The sequence below is a fragment of the Camponotus floridanus genome, unplaced genomic scaffold (genome assembly GCF_003227725.1).
Source record: "Camponotus floridanus strain SB8 unplaced genomic scaffold, Cflo_v7.5 scaffold34, whole genome shotgun sequence".
In the NCBI taxonomy this organism is placed as follows: domain Eukaryota; kingdom Metazoa; phylum Arthropoda; class Insecta; order Hymenoptera; family Formicidae; genus Camponotus; species Camponotus floridanus.
The window spans coordinates 36,919-58,652 of NW_020229481.1; the positions used below are offsets into that span (position 1 = coordinate 36,919).

The 21,734-nt window shown below is 26.5% G+C and overlaps 3 protein-coding genes across 4 annotated transcripts; all 3 read left to right on the top strand.

Annotated features, from left to right (window-relative positions):
• The first annotated feature begins 709 nt into the window (after window positions 1-709).
• LOC112638662 (lysosomal aspartic protease-like) lies at window positions 710-4,945 on the top strand. Of its 2 annotated transcripts, none has more exons than XM_025410744.1 (8): window positions 710-915; window positions 1,733-1,965; window positions 2,471-2,592; window positions 2,723-2,927; window positions 3,180-3,302; window positions 3,371-3,506; window positions 3,733-3,825; window positions 3,908-4,945. In XM_025410744.1, the coding sequence occupies exons 4-8, from the start codon at window positions 2,857-2,859 to the stop codon at window positions 4,154-4,156; spliced, it is 672 nt and encodes a 223-aa protein (XP_025266529.1). In that variant the 5' UTR covers window positions 710-915; window positions 1,733-1,965; window positions 2,471-2,592; window positions 2,723-2,856; the 3' UTR covers window positions 4,157-4,945. The 2 variants fall into 2 exon arrangements, with proteins under 2 accessions (XP_025266529.1, XP_025266530.1); XM_025410745.1 differs by lacking the exon at window positions 710-915 and adding an exon at window positions 1,220-1,273.
• LOC112638634 (cathepsin D-like) lies at window positions 1,749-2,857 on the top strand. Its single transcript, XM_025410712.1, has 3 exons — window positions 1,749-1,965; window positions 2,471-2,592; window positions 2,723-2,857. The coding sequence occupies exons 1-3, from the start codon at window positions 1,749-1,751 to the stop codon at window positions 2,855-2,857; spliced, it is 474 nt and encodes a 157-aa protein (XP_025266497.1).
• A 10,099-nt stretch (window positions 4,946-15,044) lies between the features above and the next one.
• LOC105259191 (lipase 1) lies at window positions 15,045-18,500 on the top strand. The gene is made up of 5 exons (XM_025410713.1): window positions 15,045-15,165; window positions 16,079-16,193; window positions 16,646-16,886; window positions 17,958-18,185; window positions 18,324-18,500. Exons 1-5 carry the CDS (start codon window positions 15,045-15,047, stop codon window positions 18,498-18,500), a joined length of 882 nt encoding a protein of 293 aa, XP_025266498.1.
• The last annotated feature ends 3,234 nt before the right edge of the window (window positions 18,501-21,734 follow it).

A 21,734-nucleotide genomic window follows, 5' to 3' on the forward strand; every position in this document is an offset into this window, starting at 1 on the left:
ACATTGTACTGTGTGCACGAAACATATCGATATAATAAATAGTGATTTTTAAAAAATCGATTTACCTCGTGACCATATTTCGACTTTCGGAAATCTAAACTTATGTAAATGTGATTGCATTCATTAAACACCGATAAATTCTAAATGGAAGATTATTCGTGCAATGCGATGAGCAATAAAAGTTTTCGATTTTATGATAATGTTACAAAAATCATTTTCTCTTTTTATTATGTTACCTTATTATAACTTTATTCTTATAATGTAATTGAAATTAATGAATATTCAAATACATATTTCAAGATTATGTATATTATATTTTTTCTTAGAAACCTCAAGAAAGTATCAAATAATGTCATTTATAATTACATAAGTATTATTTATAAGTATTATTTTTTCGCACAGAGTTATGTAAAAAATGCCGATTAATTAAATGCTATTTTTTGCAAATTACTTATTTTAAAATTAATGATGCATGATTGTCTGTTTAGTCGATATAAACAATGTATTCTTTCTTGAAACAATTGGTTTCATATTATTAATCATAAATTTATGTAATTAAACGTTCTTAATTTAGAATACACGATTATTAAAAATATGAAATATTTAAATTAAATTGATCGATGAAAATCTGTTAAGATTTTCCGAATGTTTCGCGCGTTCTCTACATGTTCAAGCATTCAACAGGGGCACGCGCGATCATGTGTATGTAACGCTATCGAATATTAATACAGTGTTATGAGGAATGTTAGTAAGAGACAACACTTTATTTTTCTGTGTATCCGGTTATAAATTTCGAAAGAAACTCATCAAATTTTCGCGAATCAAGACTTTAGTAGTAAATAAATTTTGAATTATGTTTCGTTTTCTTGCGATAGTGACGGTGCTCTTTATGACGTCTGACGCGCAATTACACAGGTCAGTATATATTTTATTTTATTGCATATTGGCATGATAAATATCGAAATTATAAAGATTGATTTTTTCTTGTATCCCATTTCTTTTACTAAACGCGTGACTTGTGCAAATGCAATTAATTCTTCTATACAAATTGGATAAACTTTTTTTTGTCGAAACATATATTTTTATTTATTAGTCAAGGAGTAAATAAAATAAGAATATTTTTGAGAAAGTGCTCATTGTCCTTTCGTAACGTACGCTTTTATCTTGCCTTTATTCCTATTTAAACGATGACCGTTAACATAAATCATGATTGGAAGTCATCAAAACATCTAATTGTAAACAACTTTTTCACGCGATAGCAGATCAACTGTAGGTATAATGAGTTGCTTTGTATTATTTGTTTATATTTTCTGTATTATAGTTTTAATAATTGATAGAGCTACATGTTCTTGAATTATTTATAAAATTTTAACGGAATTATAATGATTATTTAAATAATGATTTTATTTAAAAGATTGGATTACAGATTAAATATTATTTTCGAGATACATGAGAGTTAAATAATTCAGAAAGATCATCGAGTTAATAAATCGTTCCGATATAGTTATATATAAATGCGTAATGTACTTATATTGTAAATGTGTAAGTTATGTAGTTGATTTCTGAAACATTTAAATTGTATAGACTTTCATAACTTATATATGTTCTGAGAATATCTGTTAGTCATATCGAATGTGAATATTCATTTTATATTATTTATAAGTATATATATATATATATATATATATATATATATATATATGTCATAAAATGTTCTATATGTTATTTCAAGGATTCCATTGTACAAGATGGATTACATTCAATCTTTGGAAAAAGTTGACAAGTTGGAAGAAGATTTTTTGTTAAGTGACGATCTTCCTTCCGGAAATTTGACCAATTACAAAAACATAAATTACTATGGCATTATTAAAATTGGAACTCCGCAGCAAGAATTTAAAGTTGTATTTGATACTGGTTCCCCATTTCTTTGGATATTCTCCAAAAATTGCACAATTCCTGTTTGTTGTAAGTAATTTGTTTATATATACATAGTGTTTAATTTAACTTTTACACCACAAATAATTCCGTTATTTTTACATGTTCAAAGAAATAGTAAAGAAAGAAGTTGTATGAATGAAAAGCATCTAAGATGGTGACAATTATTTGATCTTGGGTAGTCTTTTGGAGGTCAAATTCTGAAACAAAAACCCCCATTTTTCATTACATTCTGGTAGCTTACCTCGAGGACTTTCCAAAACACTATAATAAAGTATATTTTCTTCGAGTACTTTTCGAGTTTTGAAGCTTGAAATAATTTCTAAAGTCTCGTAAAATCTTACCTTAATTAAGCCGTAAAATATCTAGTAAAATATTCATTTTGGATTATCTTATATCCATACTTTTCTGCACAAATTAATGTGAAGAATCAATTGATGTAAAAATAACGCGTAGTTATTTTTAAGAAAAAATTGTAATTATAAATTGCAAATTAGTATTGTTAATTTTTAATTGTACTCAATATGCTTCGTAGCAGGACATAATCTATATGATAGTGCAAGATCCGAGACATACGATAATACAGTAAAAAGATTTTCACGTTTTCAATATGGCTCTTGCGGTGTAGAAGGATACTTAGCTGCCGATAAAGTGAATGTAAGTCATCATTAAACAAACAATTTAATAGTTACAACTATAATTGTAATTTAAACCTTTCTTAAACAATCATATTGTTTTTTTCTTGCAATGATGACGATATATTAATTTAATATCAATTTTATTATAGGTTGCCAATCTCAATGTTCAGAATCAAATATTTATGGAAGTAACTAATATGTTAAGAATATATCCTAATTTTTCTAGACCATACGATGGTATCTTGGGGTTGGATGTTATTCCAACATATCTGCCAGTCGAATAATGTCTGTTTTCGACAACATTATTGAACAAGATCTAGTATCACCACACATTTTCAGTTTTTATCTAAATAGGTACATATCTTCTCTACTTATGAACAACATATATCTATAAGCAAGAGTTTTTAATAAATATACAGTTCGATTTCTACATATATTTATATTTATTTTATAGCTATTTCAATAGTAACATAAATTAAATTTATTATTTATATATAGTATTATAATGCTATAAATTAAAATAATATTTCTATTTGCATATTAAATAAAATTTAATTTTAATTTTCACACACATATTACGATATAAAAAATATGTATAATTTGCAGAGACACTTCAGCCGATTTAGGTGGTGAATTGACATTGGGTGGCTCCGATCCCGCTTATTACGAAGGGGATTTCACATATATTCCTGTTACTCGCAAAGGATACTGGCAAATTACCATTGATAGGTACGTTATTTTTCTTTCAAATTATATTAATCGTGTTTCAACAAATTGTCAATGTCATCGCTTTGTAGGATCGAAATGAAATTTGACTATCTGTGCGAGGAAAGTTGCCAAGCTATCGTTGATACAGGCTCTTCGCTAATATTAGGACCAAAATTGGATATCGCAAAGATTAATACATTTATTGGAGTTGATGATAGTAGAATAGTAAGTAAACGATATCTTTCAAGTAATCATACCTTTCACGAAGCACGAAGCATTTCTTTAAAAAATTATAAAAAGTTAATAATAGCGATAAAGTAAGAATATATATTAGATAAGTTCAAATGAAACATAAACTTCTATGTCGAAACAACGACATTAATCCTTGTTTCCGATGATATATTTATTAAATATTATTATTTACTAATTTGATATTATGTTTTATTTTAAGGTGGACTGCAATAAAATTTTCCAATTGCCTACAATCAGGTTTATTATGGGTGGTAAGGCGTTCGATCTTACCGGTAAGGATTACATCATTCGGGTGAGTGCTATAGCCAAATTATTATTTAAATTATTTAAATATGCATAAGAGAAGTTAATATTGTGTATTTAATATTGCTCAGCATCCAAATAATGAAAGTATATGTATAATCGTCTTCTCGAAACATTATCTAAAATATCACAATGAAATAAAATGGGTTCTGGGCATGCCATTTATTGGTCGTTACTATACCGAGTTTGATATGGAGAGAGATCGAGTGGGATTTGCTTTGGCGAAAAGTTCATCAAAATGTATAGAAAATCTTTCATTGTCACATTTTATTGTATACTTTATCATCTTTTTTTCTAATTGTTTGTTTAGTTTTCGATAAGAAAGAAATTTAATCTTTTTTAATCGACAACCGGCAAAGTTTGCATGTCATCAATGTGAATTTTTGCGCTATACGTACATAATTGTGTTTTAATTTTTAAAAGCAATACTTTATCGTGAAAGCAGCTGATATGAGCTTATTGTTAATTAGAATGCGAATTTTTGCGAGCAGTATCATTTGTTAAGTTCATTGTTGCATGGCCGTCTAGTCGATATAATCAATCTATTCTTTCAAAACGCTGATTGCTCCTTCATTATCATTCTTATTCACGCACACATTTAAAAATTTATCTTAATACAATTTGTTTTAATTATAAAACATAATATTAAATAAAATAATTATATTGTATTATAATATTAAATAAAATAATTTTAAATTTGTTTGATCGGTAGAACGTATGTGTTTCGAATTCGTGCGATTGTATAGCAGTCGCCAAATTTAGATAAACGAGAGCTCTAATAGTCGAATACAATTTATTTTTTGTATGTCCAGTCACAACGTACAGAAAGAAATTTGTCAGAAATTTCGAAAACATATTCTACTTTCTCGTGGTGATTGTGTCGATCGACGCGGAAATCCAAAGTTCATACATTGTATTGTGTGCACGAAATATATCGATATAATAAATAGTGATTTAAAAAAAATCGATTTACCTCGTGACCACATTTAGACTTTCGGAAATCTAAAACCTATGTAAATGTGGTTGCATTCATTAAACACCGATAAATTCTAAATGGAAAGTTATTCGTGCAATGCGATGAGCAATAAATTTTTCGATTTTAATTGTAATGTCACAAAAATCATTTTCTCTTTTTATTATAAGTTACCTTATTATAACTTTATTCTTATAATGTAATTGAAATTAATGAATATTCAAATACATATTTCAAGATTATGTATATTATATTTTTCCTTAGAAACCTCAAAAATGTATCAAATAATGTGATTTATAATTATATAAGTATAATTTTTTCGCACATAGTTATGTAAAAAATGCCGATTAATTAAATGCTATTTTTTTGCAAATTACCTATTTTAAAATTAATGATGCATGATTGTCTGTTTAGACGATATAATCAATGTATTTTTTTTTTAAACAATTGGTTTCTTATTATTAATCATGAATTTATGTAAATAAACATTCTTAATTTAGAATACACAGTTATGAAAAATATGAAATATTTAAATTAAATTGATCGATGGAAACCTATTAAAATTTTTCGAATATTTCGCGCGTTGTCTACATGTTCAAGCATTCAACAGGGGCACGCGCAATCATGTATGTAACGCATGTATGTAACGCTATCGAATGTTGATACAATGTTAAGAGAAATGTTAGTAAGAGACAACACTTTATTTTTCTGTGTATCCGGTTATAAATTTCGAAAGAAACTCAAATTTTCATGAATCAAGACTCAGTAGTAAATAAATTTTGAAATATGTTTCTCCTTTTTGCGGTAGTGACGGTGCTCTTTATGACGACTGACGCGCAATTGCAGAGGTCAGTATATATTTTATTATATTGTATATTAGCGTGATAAATATCGAAATTATAAAAATTGATTTTTTTTTCGTATCCGATATTTCGTGGATTAAACGCGTCGCATCTGTAATTAATGTTTCAATGAAATTGAATGAAATTTATTTGGCAAAACATATATTTTTATTTATTAACCAAAGAATAAATAAAATAAGAATTTTTTTGAGAAAGTGCTTGTTAAGCACAAAAGTCATTTTTAGTGTAATTTGATCCGCTGAATCCAAATCTGAAGTCAGAAAAACAAAATTTATTTTTTTTTTATTTATTTGACTTTTTTCAAAATCGCAAACTCGATGTTTCAAATTAAATTTTGGTACCCATATATGGGTACCAAAATTTAACTTGAAACATCTAGTTTTTTATGTCGTCTGGCGATTTAAAAAAATGTCAAATAAATAAAACAATGAAAAAAAATTAAATTTTGGTTTTCTGACTTCAGATTTGGATTCAGCGGATCAAATTACATTAAAAATGACCTTTGTACTTTATCTGTAAGAAAATAATAAAAATTTGCATACGAAAATAGGTACCATATTTTATTTAACTGACAAAACCAAGGTCATCAAGATTTTTACGCCGTCATTATTTGACATTTTTCAAAATCGCCAGACGGCGTAAAAAACTAGATGTTTCAAGCTAAATTTTGGTACCTTAGAAGTTAAATTTACTTCAATACAATTTTGAGCGGTTGGCGGGAGGAGCTGACGTGGGGAATGACCCATATATATATATATATTTATTGTAATGTGCAATATATAAATTATAATAAATTATAATTTAGATTCACAATATAAATTGATGTTATCAATATCAAATAATTCGATATATTTAACGTTGCGAGTAATTTGCAAAAATGTTTCAAAAAATAATAAAAATGCATTCCGACATTATTTAAATTAATTGTATAATGATGAAATTTTATCAATTTAAATAAACTAAAAGTTTTTAAAATCGAAGAAATTATTTGTATTCTAATATAATTTAGTTTTATTTAATATTATCGAAATTATTAGATATTAAGAACATTTACATCTGAATTTAACATTATGTAAAATTTTTATAAAAACAATTTACAATATAGCATAATTAACAATATAATTTATATAATGTAAAAAAGAACGTAACTTATATAATATAATTATTATATTAAACGTTCACATTACATATAATTCGCGTTATATATGCAATGTAAATATTTTTAAAAATCAAGAATAATGTCGAACATTATACATTAATCTTGATTGTACAGATTGTAAAAATGATATATAATTTTTTGATCTTACATTATAACTTTTAATTTCAATATTCTATAAGAAAAGCCTTATAGTATATTAAAATTAAGTATAATAAATTATAATATAATAAAGTTATAATAAATAAATAATCCTACTATATAAAATATTATATCTAGCAATCTTAATAATCCTAATCATCCTAAACAATTTTGGTGATCCTAACAACCCTAGTGATCTTAACAATCCTAACGATCATAACAACCTTAATGATCCTAACAATCCTACTAAGGAATCCTAACAATTTTAACGATCCTAATAGTTTCAATGATTTTATCCCTAATTGCTTTGCAAATTAAACCAGAGGAAATATGCGATTTTTTTAGATTTGGGGAATATGCCCTAATTAGGATTTTATTACACGAACGCAGTATTTCTTTATTTTTTTGTGAGTTTCTGAGTTTATTTTTATATGTTTTTATTTATTTTATGCGTACCCGTTTATTTTATCCGTTTAATTCACGCGTTTATTATGTGCCATTGCACTTTTTAGATTAACTTACTTTTCGAATATCCAGGCATTTGATTATTTTTAGCCAAGGATAAAGTAGCTTTGATCTGTATCATAGATCAATGAGAGAAAAAAATTCCTTCCGTTGCCGGCTATTTATTTTCACCGGTACATGAGCATAATTTTACGCTCATTTACAATCGTAATATTATAACCGTTTGTTATCATCTCTAATATAACTTTGCTTTAATTAATATAATGCTATATAGTATTAAGTTAATCAAAATTAAATGATTGCAATTTTTACAATATATAATATTATTTATAATAAAAAATTTATAATAAAGATTTACGATAAAATAAATTAATTCCATATTATTTATACATTTTCTACTATATTTTCACTCTATAGTATCATTCATTAGTCTTTTTAAACATTACATATGACTCAATAGATTGATAACTTACTTAGATTTATATCAATTAAAGCAAAGTTTTTTAACATGTTACACTACATAAAAATGATGGACTATAAAAAATTAAAATAATGTCAGTATGCATTATAAAAGTAAATTATTATATAGTATTAAAAAATAAAATTACTAGTATGTTCTTTATGTTTTGTATTTATGTATATTATTTATTTTAAATAAAATAAATAATTGATTATAATGTAAAATTAATTAAAAAAATGAAATTTTCCTTTAATTAACATTTTAATTTTGTATTTTTAATAAGCTTTAATGTATATTAAAAAAAACTTTAAAAATTTATATGATTTAATTTGTTCTAGCCCATCCATTTTAAAGTAACGGATCTACAATCTACAATCTACAATCTACATCTACAAGCTCTACACAAATCCGTTACCTTACAATTAAATAAAAGTTTTTCACTCACCGACACTGATGCGCAACAGCGGAGTTGTCAATATTGAAGCTACGTTGTCTGTAACATATAAATATAAAATTCATATAATTAGCAGCTCTTAAAATAATTAATCTTTCATTATATTTAATTATTATTGTACGTACCGAATTTTATATCCAATGTGTGCAATAATAAACAAATAAATAATTATGCAATAATTTTTTAAATTCTGAAAAATCTTTTTTTAAATACAAAGTTTTATAGGATTATTTACATACAATAATAAATTTATTTACAAACCTTTATTCTTTGAATCTTTCTTGTTTCATCATTCAAATAAATGACTCAAATTGTATGAGTATGCGATATAATAATTAATATAAATAAATAATATAAATAGTACTTACCATCAGGTTGTTCCGCCGATGTAGGATGCCTTTCCTAGGCCTGCGCCTCCTCTCAGATCATCATGATTGTTAGGTTGATCTATAACAAATAGAAGATTTAAATTGTAATAATATCCAAATAATTAATATTTCAAAAGTTACTACATGTATTGAATTTTACATTCGATATAATAATAGCAGATTAATAAAATAATTCTATAAATTTTAGAAAAAAAAAACATTACTAATAATTTATAACTCTAATTTATAAAAGCTTATATCTTTACAAGATTATAGATTATTATAAAAATTTTTTTCTTCAAAATTCTCTCTCTTATTTAAATTATATAAATAAAAAATCAAATTACGCGATTAATTGTTTAATTTAAATTATAATAAATATATTTAATATTTAATATACAATTACAAATAAATAAATAAACAAATAAATAAATTACCAGAAGGTTGCTCTGCCGGAGCCCGATGCCTCCTCCTCCTTTCAGTCTTGGACGCGCGAATACTTTACGGCACTCCCGCACTCACGAGCGATATTTTTATCGCTATTTTCGCACTTTTACGCGCGATACTAAGCGCTTCCCGCACTATTTCGGTACGATAAAAATTTTTCTATTTAGTCGCGCGATGTATATACTTAATATGCATATACTTTGAATGACACTCCCGGTTTCGGTACGAACAAAATCCCATTTTATTTATGAGAGTCAGCTTCGAGTCAATAGGTCAGGAATGCAACGATACAACGAGCATGGATTAAGTCCAAACCGGAAAGAAGACGAAACGATTGATGGAAGTAGAGAAAAATGAAGTTCACCAACTCTTTTTCGCGCATAATTATCCTATCTCGTATCGAACTTGGACCCGCTAAGCACGATTTCAGGTGCTCCGCCCGAACATATTATGCCTCCCGCGGTTGCTATATGCTACACTAGGCTGGTAGACGGCAAAAGAAGAGGATATCCACATTTTTTAAATGCTAGCAATCAGCAATTTGGAAAATGGGGAGGCAACTTCTTTTACCGAGCGAAAATTGTGCCTAGGGGAATCCACTCGACTCCTCGACAGAGTTAACACACGCAGTGCGTGTGGCCATAGACGAGCAAAGAGAAGGGACCCATTGACGACCATTCCGAACAATCAATCGAGTTCTAACTAATTCGGGCCGAATCACTTGACGAAGCACGAAGCAAGAGTGTACGTTGCAGAGCAACGTATGCAAACTCGAATATCCCAGTTAGTTGGCATCGGAAGTAGAGACTCGTGACAATAAATGAAATTGGGATTTTATATGAAAAAGTCCAAAAGTTCCGCGAAAACGCGAAGACGCGAGAATATTACAACGGGAAAACGCGACGTGTTGACGAAACGTTTGCCGTCCGCGACCGTAGACGTCACCGAAGACGCGAAAGGGTACTTAGCTTCCCATTCAGGCACCTTAAGATTTATCATAAATAGAAAAATTTATGATAAACCTCAAGGCACCATCCAAGTACTAAGCCCTCCCACCACGACAAGGTGTACCCTATGGGAGGGTTATATTATATATAATTTTATATATAATATAATAATTTGAAATTTATTTTGTAATACAGTACATAAATTTAAATTCGCAAATAGAAACGATAAATAAAAATATAAAAGAAAATCTATTATATAAAGCAATGTTCAAACTAATTAATTTTAAAACTAATTATTGCGCGGAATTAATTTTTATTTTTAAATAGATATATTTTAATGTTATAAATCACGTAATTACAAAATAATTTATATTTCTTATAGATATAAACTTTTAAAAATCTGGTAAATAAAAAAATCCAAGTATTGAGCCACCCCACCGCGTCAAGGTGTACCCGTGGGGGGTTGCATTATATAAATTTATAATATAATATAATTTATATATATGAAAGAGAAAGAGATAAATTTATATTATGTATAATTTTATATAATTTGTGTGTGGGATTGATTATATCATTCAATAATGTAATCTGACTCATTATAGCGCTTCCGACTTTTACGTCATGTACGAAATAAGTATGTAAACATTTAGTTAAAATAAAATTTTTTTTTCTCATTGTAATGTCTATTTATATGAATGATATTGAATAAAAGATTAGGTACACGACGATCATTTTCTTTAATAAAGGAAAATTGGAATTCAATTCAGAGATATTAGAATAATAAATAACAATGAGAAAATTATATAATAATTATATTGTATGTAATATTATATTGTATATATTATATATAATAATTATTATCACAATTGCTGCTCCTTAGATTTGCAACAGCATTCATATTAATACATAACTGCTTAACTCTTTTTCTTATTATTTCCGTTCCTATATGCGAAATGTCGACCGAAAGATAAAAGCAATCTGGATAAGAAAGCTGTCTAATTGTATATATAAAACATACTATCTTAAACTCAATGAAAATTTTTATTGATTAAAAATGTAACACAACGTATCTCTCGTTTAAGTAAGCATTGTGTCTTTTTATAACATTTTTTGCGAATTATTTATATAAAACAATAAATGTGTTTTTAAAATCTGCAAATAATTTTTCAGAAGATATAGTTAAAATGTTTTAAGTATATTTTTTTCTAAATGCAAATCCAAATTATCAATGAATTAATGTACGTTAATTACAACAATCAAGCAACGTGATCAGTTTGAATAAAATTGGTGCAGTCAATCTCGAGAAATGAGAATGATAATCGCATGCCAGAAATGTGACATTTTTCGTTTTCCTCCATCATAAGATTCAGATTCAGACTCATGAACCCATCTTCGCACGCACACATTCAAAGTGGTTTTGTCCCTCAAGCTGCGTTCATACCGTGCATATATGATTATTCGCTTTAGTGTGCAAAAATACTTTAAGAAACAAAACCATTTATGTACATGTGTATGTATACGTGTGAGAGATTAATTTATCGTATAACAATTTTCAAAAACCTCTTGAGGGTAAAATCTAATCTATCTCGAAAATGGTATCACAAAGATATAAAAACTGTGCCGTTAGATAAGATTTCTGAGGAGACTAATTTGTCATATATAACAATATTCCAAAACCACCCCTTGGGAGTGAACTCTAATATCTAGAAAATAAAACCTTGTGAAAATACGCGACTTATCCTTAGTAAAGATTTCTAAAAATGCGTATATATCTTTTGCAGAAATAATTCCAAGTTTTCATATCTTATTTCAACCTGAAGGTCATTTATGCGATTTAGAATTTGTGTAAAGCTTTTTTAAATTATATACATCATATAAAAAATGCTTTAGGAATTAAAATAATTTTAACTCATTTAGTATCGATTACGAATTAATATCACATAATTTATTGTACTTGGCTAATAATATTGATCTCATATCGGTTTTTAAATATTTAATTTTTATCACTCTTTTAGCTTTTTTGATTTTTTTATGTACTTGGAGTATTTTTTTACCTTTATAAGGTTTTTTTAGGGGTATTTTATATCTAAAAAACAAAAAAATATATGTATATCTAAACATTTATACAGATGACATTATTTTTATAAAGTATATAATAATTACATTATTGTGAAATATTTTTTAAAATATTGAACTATCTTGAAATATTAATTAACATGAAAAAGATTTTATTACATTATTTGGAATATTTTAAAATAAAAACTAAAATATTTTTTATATATACGTTATATGTTAGATGATAATTAAGAATGAATTCGAAAAAGGAACAAGCAATATGTCTAAAAGTAACATGAATGATAAATAATTTATAAATGACTTACATTTTATATTTCGTTGCTCTGTATGTGTTCGATGCTTTTCTCTCTTTTTCATCCTTTGCTATTTTTTCGTCGCACTCACATTTACTTCCGAAAATACGAATAATAATAATTAATTATATATGGAACGATCGCGACACTGCCGGAATAATTACATGAGAAATGCACTTTTTAACATATCGTAAGAAACAGAAGACACGAGAGAAGTACTATTTTTGTTCGATATTTTTATAAAGTTTCAAATTCATGCATTACAAATGCTCCGTTTTATTAATATTATATTAACACGAATTATAAAATCGAAAAATTAATCTAACTGAAAATCATGATAATCGTTCAATTATTATTAATAATAAATTCGATAACACAGGCCTGCGAGATTTTTTTTTTAAGATGCAATAATGATTTCCGACGTAATTTTGTGCGCTAAATCTGAATCTGGCCGTCGAATTTGCGTAACACGTCACGTTTTTGAGTAATTTGTAATTGAATGGCTCAAAAATCGCTTTTTTGACCATTTTCATGAATTTATTGTGGGGAAACCAAATTTTTTGAAATATTTCTGCCAATGGCATCGTATAATACTCACTTTCGCCTTTCAAATCCACTTTCGATTACCGCTGCACGATTTTTTTTCGCTGAGATATATAAGTATGACGTTGTAAGAAAATTTACGTTAAAGAAAATTTATATAGACATCAATATGGTAGATCCATGATCTTGAAATTTGAAAAGACTGACATATGTCAGGTTCGGTTGGCCAAAAAAATATTGTAAAGAAATATCTAATACAGTTGTTACATATTTTGATAAATTTTTCTAATTTTTATGCCTTTTTATTGTGATTTTATTGTCCATATTGGATGCGCCATTTTTAATTTTAAAAAGTGACAGAAGGTATTTAAAAATATATTTTAAAAGTATATTTTTACCCTAATTTTGATTCGTAGTGAGATAGAGAGGTGGTACGGTTAATTTAGAATGGCTTATTAAATCTCTATGCATGACCAGTCTTATCCTAAAAAAATTACCTTTTCAAAAAAAGGTAAAAAAAAGAAGTCGAGTCATCTCAGTAGTAAAACATTATTGTATAGAATTATTTTACAAAAAATTATTTTAATAAAAAATTGCTGTATTAAAAAAAATTGTGTAAAATAGTTGTCATAACTATCTACAAAAATTAATGATATATTTAAATAGAAAATTACGTCGAGAATAAAAAAGTGCGATTTTATTTTATGTTTATTAACAGTGTGTGTGCGTGTCTGTCCGTCTGTCTGTGTGTGTGTGTGTGTTAGTTGTGATTGACTGCTGATAAATAATTAGATGAAGAAAAATTATGTTTATATTTTCGTCGAAAGTTATTACATCTTTGTCGTGAAAGTCAGAATCCCGATTTCTTCAACGATGAACAGTTGATTCATGTAGTTCGTAATTTAAAAAATTTTAATTACTAAAAAACTCCACGCTGCCAAATTTATTTGTATATTATTCAGTATTAAAATTCACATAATTTTTTTAAATGAAATTAATTACTGGTATATAATTCGCAAACTTTGTAAAATTATATGTATTATAATGTGACCCGAGCACGCCAAGTTTTTGTAAGTTGTTTTGGTCTTAATTTTTTTAGTTCCAAATTTACTTGGAACTTATTTTGAAATTCATTTTTATTTTGTCGAGAATCTAATATATAAATGCAAGATTGAATTTGTGACAAATATTTCAAATTACAAATCCCTATCAATTGCTTCAATGTACTTGGCTAATTAATCATTGATTTCATATTTAATTCTGATTTTTTTTAGGAAAATTATATATTATATTTTTTGAGGGAAAATTTTTATAAATTATTTGTTATAAGGGTATTTTTTTTATTAAACGTTTTGTTACATACAAGGTGGAATATTTTTTATGTACTTGGCGTATTTTTTTTACCTTTGTAATGTTTTTTTTGGAAGGATTTCTTTAAGAGTAGATTTAATACTTATAAATATTAATTAATACTACGCAATTAACATTAAAGATTATTTTTCTTGAAATATATAATGATATGTTTAAAAATATTATTTAAGAAATATTATTTTTAAAATAATATTTTTAAATAATATTTTTTGAAATATTTATTTAAATTTCAAATTGATTTAAATTTAATTAAAAATTAATCTAAAATATGAATGTAAAAGAAATTAATTTTTTAAAATATGCTTTGAAATTATTTTTATCGAGTATCATATTTTATTGCGCGAAAGGATCTACAAATTTCTGCATAATTACACTAATTAAAATTGTTGCTCATTTGATTTTGATTTAAATGGTAACTTCATGATTATTTTTATTATAATAATTTAACACATTAATTTTTTATATTTTTTAGACATTAAAATATATTTATATTATTTGTATTATAGAAGTCATATTTATATTATTAGTATTATGTAATTGCCCCCATTTATTTGAAAATAAATACAACAGGCACTTTTCGTCGTTCAAATTTATTTCAAGTTTAAATTAACTTTTCTTTTTTCTTACACAGTTATTTTCTTTTAGCCGGAGATGATAAGAAAAGCTGGGTATCCCGTGGAAGCTCACGTTATAATGACGGAGGACGGCTATCTTTTGACATTACATCGTATCTCAGGTGACAACGATTCTTTACCCGTGCTGCTGTTGCACGGTCTTACATGCAGCTCCTTTAAATGACTTATTTCTGGCAAAGACAAAGCATTCCGTATGATCATGACCAATATTTAAACGCATACATGCACTGAGAAAAATCGTTTGATTGTACCAACAAAACGTATATGATTAAAGACATTTTGGTTAAATCAAATAAGAATTTCTAGTTGTCATAAGACTTGATTTTTTATAACTAGAATGTTTGATAGATTTTAATATAAGGATTTAATTAGTATTTTCTGGTAGGATCTATAAAATTTCTTGTTACACTAATTTCTTTGCTTGCCGCTAGGCGACGAGCCACTCTTAACTTAACTCGTATTCAATATTTTCCATGAAATGTATATAAAGAACTATGTAGTATTAACATTAAATCCAAAGGATATCTTTTTTCTCTTACGAGCAGTAGTGCCAGAAAAAGGACGCTCTCTGATTGTGTGTGTTTGAGTTGCATCCTCTTCTTGTATCATTGTTTATCAGTTTAATTTCCAACAAATAAATATATACTGAATAAAATAATTTATTCAATAATCTGGATTGAATTTATCCAATAATCTTGTTGGAATTCAGAATATTAATCTTAAACAGACTTTTAAGATTAGATGGAAAAAATTTTAAACGTCTAGATGCTGGTAAATTTAGTATTATTAACCAGAAAATTTAGTAAATTTAACAGGAAGAAATTAATCAGATTCATCTAGTAATTCCTACAAGAATTCTGGTTCGTCCATTTTCTAACAGACATACTGGTGAATCTACCAGAAATCTAATTAATGCAACCAGATTTTTTTCTCAGTGTGTATAGCAAAACTGATATAACATTGTTAATTTTATTTCTATCGTAAGAAAAAATTAAAAAATTTAGAAATTAGTATTATATATAATATAAAATTACACCTTTTTTATTTTAGCTTATCTACTAGCAGATCAGGGATACAATGTTTGGTTGGGGAATTTTCATGGTACTACCTACTCGAAGACACATATTTCTCTATCTCCGTCGAATCCGACATTTTGGAATTTCAGGTACCAACATAAAATAGGAATGTGTTATAAAAATAAGATAATAATAATTGTTACAACATCATTATAATTTGACGTGATACACAAGAACTTTTATATATATTTATTTACACTTTTGAAAATGCATTGTCTTTAAGATAATCATAGGATAATCATTTAAGATAAGACCTCACATTTAATTGTGCCAATATAATGCATTTATTATTATTTTTCTTGATTTTTATGTACATTTTTTGTGCAAAATTTTAGTTTCTGCTTATATTACGTGCGTAATTTAATATACATATTATACACATATTATATAAATATTATATACATACAATATATTTATTTTCTCTGAGTGTGTGTTTATGTGTGATATGTACATATTTCATATATTTTATATATTTTATATTTTACATATATTTTATATATTTTATATTTTATATTGATTTATAGATTAAATTTTTCTTTAGCTTTGACGAAATAGGCATCTATGATGTATCCGCGATGGTTACATTTATTACGAACTTGAGATCCCAACCGTTGCACACATGTGTTGGTCATTCTATGGGCACAACGTGTTTTTACGTAATGGCATCAGAGCGTCCAGAAATCGCTCGAATGGTGAAAATGATGTTCAACTTCGGACCGGTCTTTCTAAATCATATGCAAAGTCCGATACGATTCTTGGTTCCCATCAGGAGAATGATTAAAGTAAAATAATATAATAGTGATCTTAAAAGTCATATATATAAATTTTATTATCGTGTTATAACTAATTAAATTGAAAAACAATATAAAAAATATAGTACATTTTATATTTCTTTTAATTATAAATAAAGTTTTTAAACTGTTATCTAAAGAAACCAAAATAAAGTTAACGACGTTAGAAATAAAAAAAAATGTTACGGATTATAAAAAAAATGTAAGCTACATAACGTTAGCATTAGCAAAATCGATATTTTTGATTAGCTACTTAAATCTAATAATCGATTCACATTAATACTTGCATTACAATCATATCTCCATTGTTTGCTGCTTATTGTCTTTTATATAATATTGTGTTAATGTGTTATTTTCCAATTTTTGTTTTATCGGTAGAATGAAAGAAATTTTTTGCAAAATAGAAAAAGAAGATTTGTCCCACAATGTAATATAAATGAGAAATGCACTGAATTCTTTTTTACATATTTTCAAAGAAATTAATTTTAAACAGTCATAAACTAACATCTCTTTTCATGCTTCACATCCTGTTTGTTTATGCCGCATATATTCAATATATGGTTTCAAATTTTGACAAGATATTCTTTGACGAATTAAAATTAAAACTGAAGCAATTCTCAAAGCTTTTATAAATTAGGGTAATTTGTTGAAAAAACTAGATAAAAATTTCCTAATTTATTCTTAAAATTATATCGTTAAAACTTTAATAAAGTAAAATTTCAAGTAAATTACATCGCGATTAAGAGATATGCAATTACAGATATTGCGATTGTTTTTCCATGGCGAATTTCTCCAGAGCGATTTTGTGAGATTCCTTTTGAAAAATATCTGCGACCAAAATATCACCGGAAAGATCTGTTACAATATAATGTCTGTAATATGGGGTGATGATCGCGAACAATTTAATTACGTGAGTACATAATTTCGTGATCGAAGTATAATTCCATCCAAACTTCGATTATCATGTTTTAACTTGCTCGACTAGAGACTGCTGTAGAAAGAAGTTTTATCTTAACATATATCTTTGTATATATTTTTATTAGTATCTCTATTTATTCTTAGACCTTGCAACCCATCATCTTAAGTGACTTCCTGGACGTCGTCTCGGTTAAAGCAATGGAACACTATGTTCAAGAAATCCATTCGGGCAAGTTTCGCAAGTATGATTACGGTCGCGCGAGAAATCAATTGATATATAATTCGGCTGAACCTCCGGACTACAATCTGGCGAATATTACTGTACCTAGCGCATTATTCTATGGTTCTGGCGACTTGCTAGTTAATATCGTCGTAAGTAATACGTAGCAGAGATTTATTCGTGTTAATTGTGTAACTAAGTCATGATTTGACGTAAAATCAGAAAGATAATTTAAAGGAAATCGTGCAATAACTGACAAAAACAATAACTGACAAAAGTATTTCTTCAAGGATGTGAAAAGATTATATCGCATACTTCCCAATGTTGTGGATCTGTACGAAGTGCCGTGGTCCAAATTCAATCATCTGGATTTTATATGGGCTAAGGATGCGCCCAAACTCGTGTATGAAAGAGCATTCAAGCTTATGAAGAATACAAATTTAAACAATGTTATATTGATAGGATAATATTACAAAAGTCAGTTTTAATAAATGATAAATATTTCACACTAAATTGTGATTAATAGTGATGCGAATGATGACAATCAGAATCATTCAATTTGTTGAAACATAAAGTTATGTTATATATTTTATTTATTATTTACGATTCATGTAAAGACAAATTAATAAAATATACTTGTTTTCTTGAGATAAAGAGAAGGAGAATTTCGATTTTTTCACACGTACTGAAGAATCAAGGAACTTATGTATTGGAGAATACTTTTGTTATGAAAATAAATAAAAGTCATGCATTAATCATACTTAAAGTCACCGAATGAGATAGATATTATGTATAGAATTACAATCACAGAATTGTTTGTACATCAGAAATTATCCGTGCAGAGAATTATTGTAATGACAACATCTAATGTGATAAGAAAAATTATGATTTTATTCCAATATGTTTAAAAAATGTTAATCTTCTAGATGGCGATTTCTGCGAAGGATAAAAAATATGATTAATGTGATCTAATTAGAATTTAACGGATATTTAATTTAAAAAATAATTTAATATAAAAGGAATAAACTTTATATTTTATATTTGTAACATTATTTTTTTCAATAAATTAATTTTATAAATTTTATTTGTCGGTTTGTAATTATAATATTTGGAGAAAAATGCATAATTTTTCTCCCTTATCAATGTCGAGAGATATTTTTAGATTATATTGTATTATAATTTTTAAATTTTTAAATTTTGAAATTCTGATGATATGGTATCTATAATTTTTAGATAATTAATAATCGAACATATCATTTTTATATTTTAATTTAAAAAAAAACAAGAAGATTTTCAATTTTATTAAAGTTCTAAACCTCTGTTAAAAATATTTAAAAATACCTAAAAATATATAAAATAATTCGAAGTAAGCTATTAATAAATAATTAAAAGATAGCGTATCATAACATTATTTTTTTAACATGAATACATAGGATTTATATTAATTGATGGAAAAATTACGTTGTAATTTATAATTCCAAAATCTCCTGATTTGGTAAACTAATTTACAAGTCTAATTCATTTTTAACATGCAAAGATTACATAATCTGATTTAAAATAAAAAGAATTAAATTTTATCAAAGTCATTTATTTTCAATTTTTATAAGAATATAATGTTATTGGTGTTTTTGTTTGCTTTGATAGAAATCATGGCACTTAAGTTTGAAAAGTAACGCTAAAAATAACTATTGAATTTATTTCTTGTTAATAAAAAAATAAATTACATTTTTATATTTTTTTATTACAAATAACACAACGTTTGTAACCGTTTTTTTGAAATGGTTAAAATTCAATCACATAGATTTTATGTAGGCTAAGAATGCGCACAAATTTGTGTACGAGAGAGCACTTAAAAGTTTTATGAGGAAAAAAAATTTGAATAATACTATATCAATGGGATGATTACGTAGACAATTTAAATAAACGATGAATATTTTACACTAAGTTCTCATTAATTGATGCTATTGATGGCAATCACAATCGTCAGTTTGATGGAACGTAAAGTTATAACATTTTAGAATTATTTACGATTAATGCAAGGGTGAATTAGTATGATTCGCATGTTTTCAAGTAATCATTGTGACAAATGATTAATTGTTGCAATGAATAGTAAGGATTGACAAGTATATGCAAATTACAATATAAAAGCGAAAGGAATATATATAATTCTTCAATCGATTTTTTGCGATTTATTACATGTATGTTTATCGATATATCTATGCATATTTTCGATAGCAGTAACGCGAATCGTTCGAATTTGTTGCGAGGAAAATTATTCAAATATATAAATCATATATAAATATATAAATATATAAATATATATATATATATATATATATATATATATATAAATCTATAATAAATCTATAAATCTATAAATATAAATATATAAATATATATATATAAATCATATATAAATATATAACATATATAATTTTACATAGAATGATACATAAAATATATTTCTTTTTTAATCTTCGCAGAAATTTTTGTAAATTGCAATAAAATAGAAAGCGAAATGCTGAAAAAAAATTATCGGCATTTATCTCTTTTTAGAAAACTAATGGAAAATTTTTTGAACAGCAGATAAAAGTTGCATTCAATGATTAAAAATACTTTAGTCCTTAAATATGTGCATTTTTTGTGCTATAAATTTGGCAAATTATCTTGTATATGTAAGTGATAACATAAATTTAAATTTTAGATGTTGCTCGGAACAGAGAACTATGTATCAACCGTTCCATTCTTTTTATTTTAAGTCGGGCGCTTCTCTCCTCTCTTCGAAACAAATATTGTTTTCACGAGAGTCAGAATAAATGTATGCGAAATATTATCTCCATCAACGTAGCAACGATAAATAATAGTACTAATCGAATATGTAACGAGTTAATTGGCTCGATATTCGAGAGCAAGGAGATCCATTTTGCATTTATATATAACGGGACTACTTTTTCTATCACGGCAATTGTCTCGGAAGAGTCTCTATTTAGAGGAAGTACCGAAAGGGACGATTCTTCTCTACAAAATCGGATCAATCGCTTTCTATTCTGACTCACGAAGGTCAAATTGATAAGATCCGTGAATAGACTATTTTAAGCCCTATAACTTTTATCTAAAACATTTTTTTGCACAACTCATATTTTTCGAGATCCGGTGTCCTGATCTTTTTGTTACACCCGATATATCGTTTTTTATTCATTGTTAGACTCTACTGCCTGTTATCCTGAATCACGACCTGGCCGGCACCTCGAGTAAGACACTTATGCATTACGTCCAGATATACCAATCGGGCAAGTTTCGCCAATACGATCGCGAAAAAAAATCAATTGATATACAATTCGGCTGAATCTCCGGACTACAATCTGCCGAGTATCACGGTATCTATCGCGTTACTATATGGTCATGGCGACATGCTAGTTAATATCGTGGTAAGTAATTAAAAAATACACTGAGGGAAAAATTTTTTAAATCAAATAAATTTGTTTTCTTGAAACTTTTGCTTTAAATGCAAGGAATTGTTCACTTCATTTAAGCAAAAGTATTTAATTTTAATTAAATATGCATGTTATATTAAGTACATTATTTTCATTTATATATTTTTTATATTTAAATACTATTTTCGTAAAATATATTCTATAATTTATTAAATTAAATATATTATTTTTTTAAATTAAAAAATTTAAAACTTTTGGGAATAAAAA

Bases quoted from the DNA above. Each gene is read 5' to 3' on its own strand.
- LOC112638634 (XM_025410712.1), top strand. From the start codon at position 1,749: ATGGATTACATTCAATCTTTGGAAAAAGTTGACAAGTTGGAAGAAGAT. The intron at 1,966-2,470 runs GTAAGTAATTTG...TATGCTTCGTAG, and splicing joins TTGCACAATTCCTGTTTGTT to CAGGACATAATCTATATGAT. The intron at 2,593-2,722 runs GTAAGTCATCAT...ATTTTATTATAG, and splicing joins TAGCTGCCGATAAAGTGAAT to GTTGCCAATCTCAATGTTCA.
- LOC112638662 (XM_025410744.1), top strand. From the start codon at position 2,857: ATGTCTGTTTTCGACAACATTATTGAACAAGATCTAGTATCACCACAC. The intron at 2,928-3,179 runs GTACATATCTTC...TATAATTTGCAG, and splicing joins TTCAGTTTTTATCTAAATAG to AGACACTTCAGCCGATTTAG. The intron at 3,303-3,370 runs GTACGTTATTTT...ATCGCTTTGTAG, and splicing joins TGGCAAATTACCATTGATAG to GATCGAAATGAAATTTGACT.
- LOC105259191 (XM_025410713.1), top strand. From the start codon at position 15,045: ATGATAAGAAAAGCTGGGTATCCCGTGGAAGCTCACGTTATAATGACG. The intron at 16,194-16,645 runs GTACCAACATAA...ATTTTTCTTTAG, and splicing joins CCGACATTTTGGAATTTCAG to CTTTGACGAAATAGGCATCT. The intron at 16,887-17,957 runs GTAAAATAATAT...ATTTATTCTTAG, and splicing joins CCATCAGGAGAATGATTAAA to ACCTTGCAACCCATCATCTT.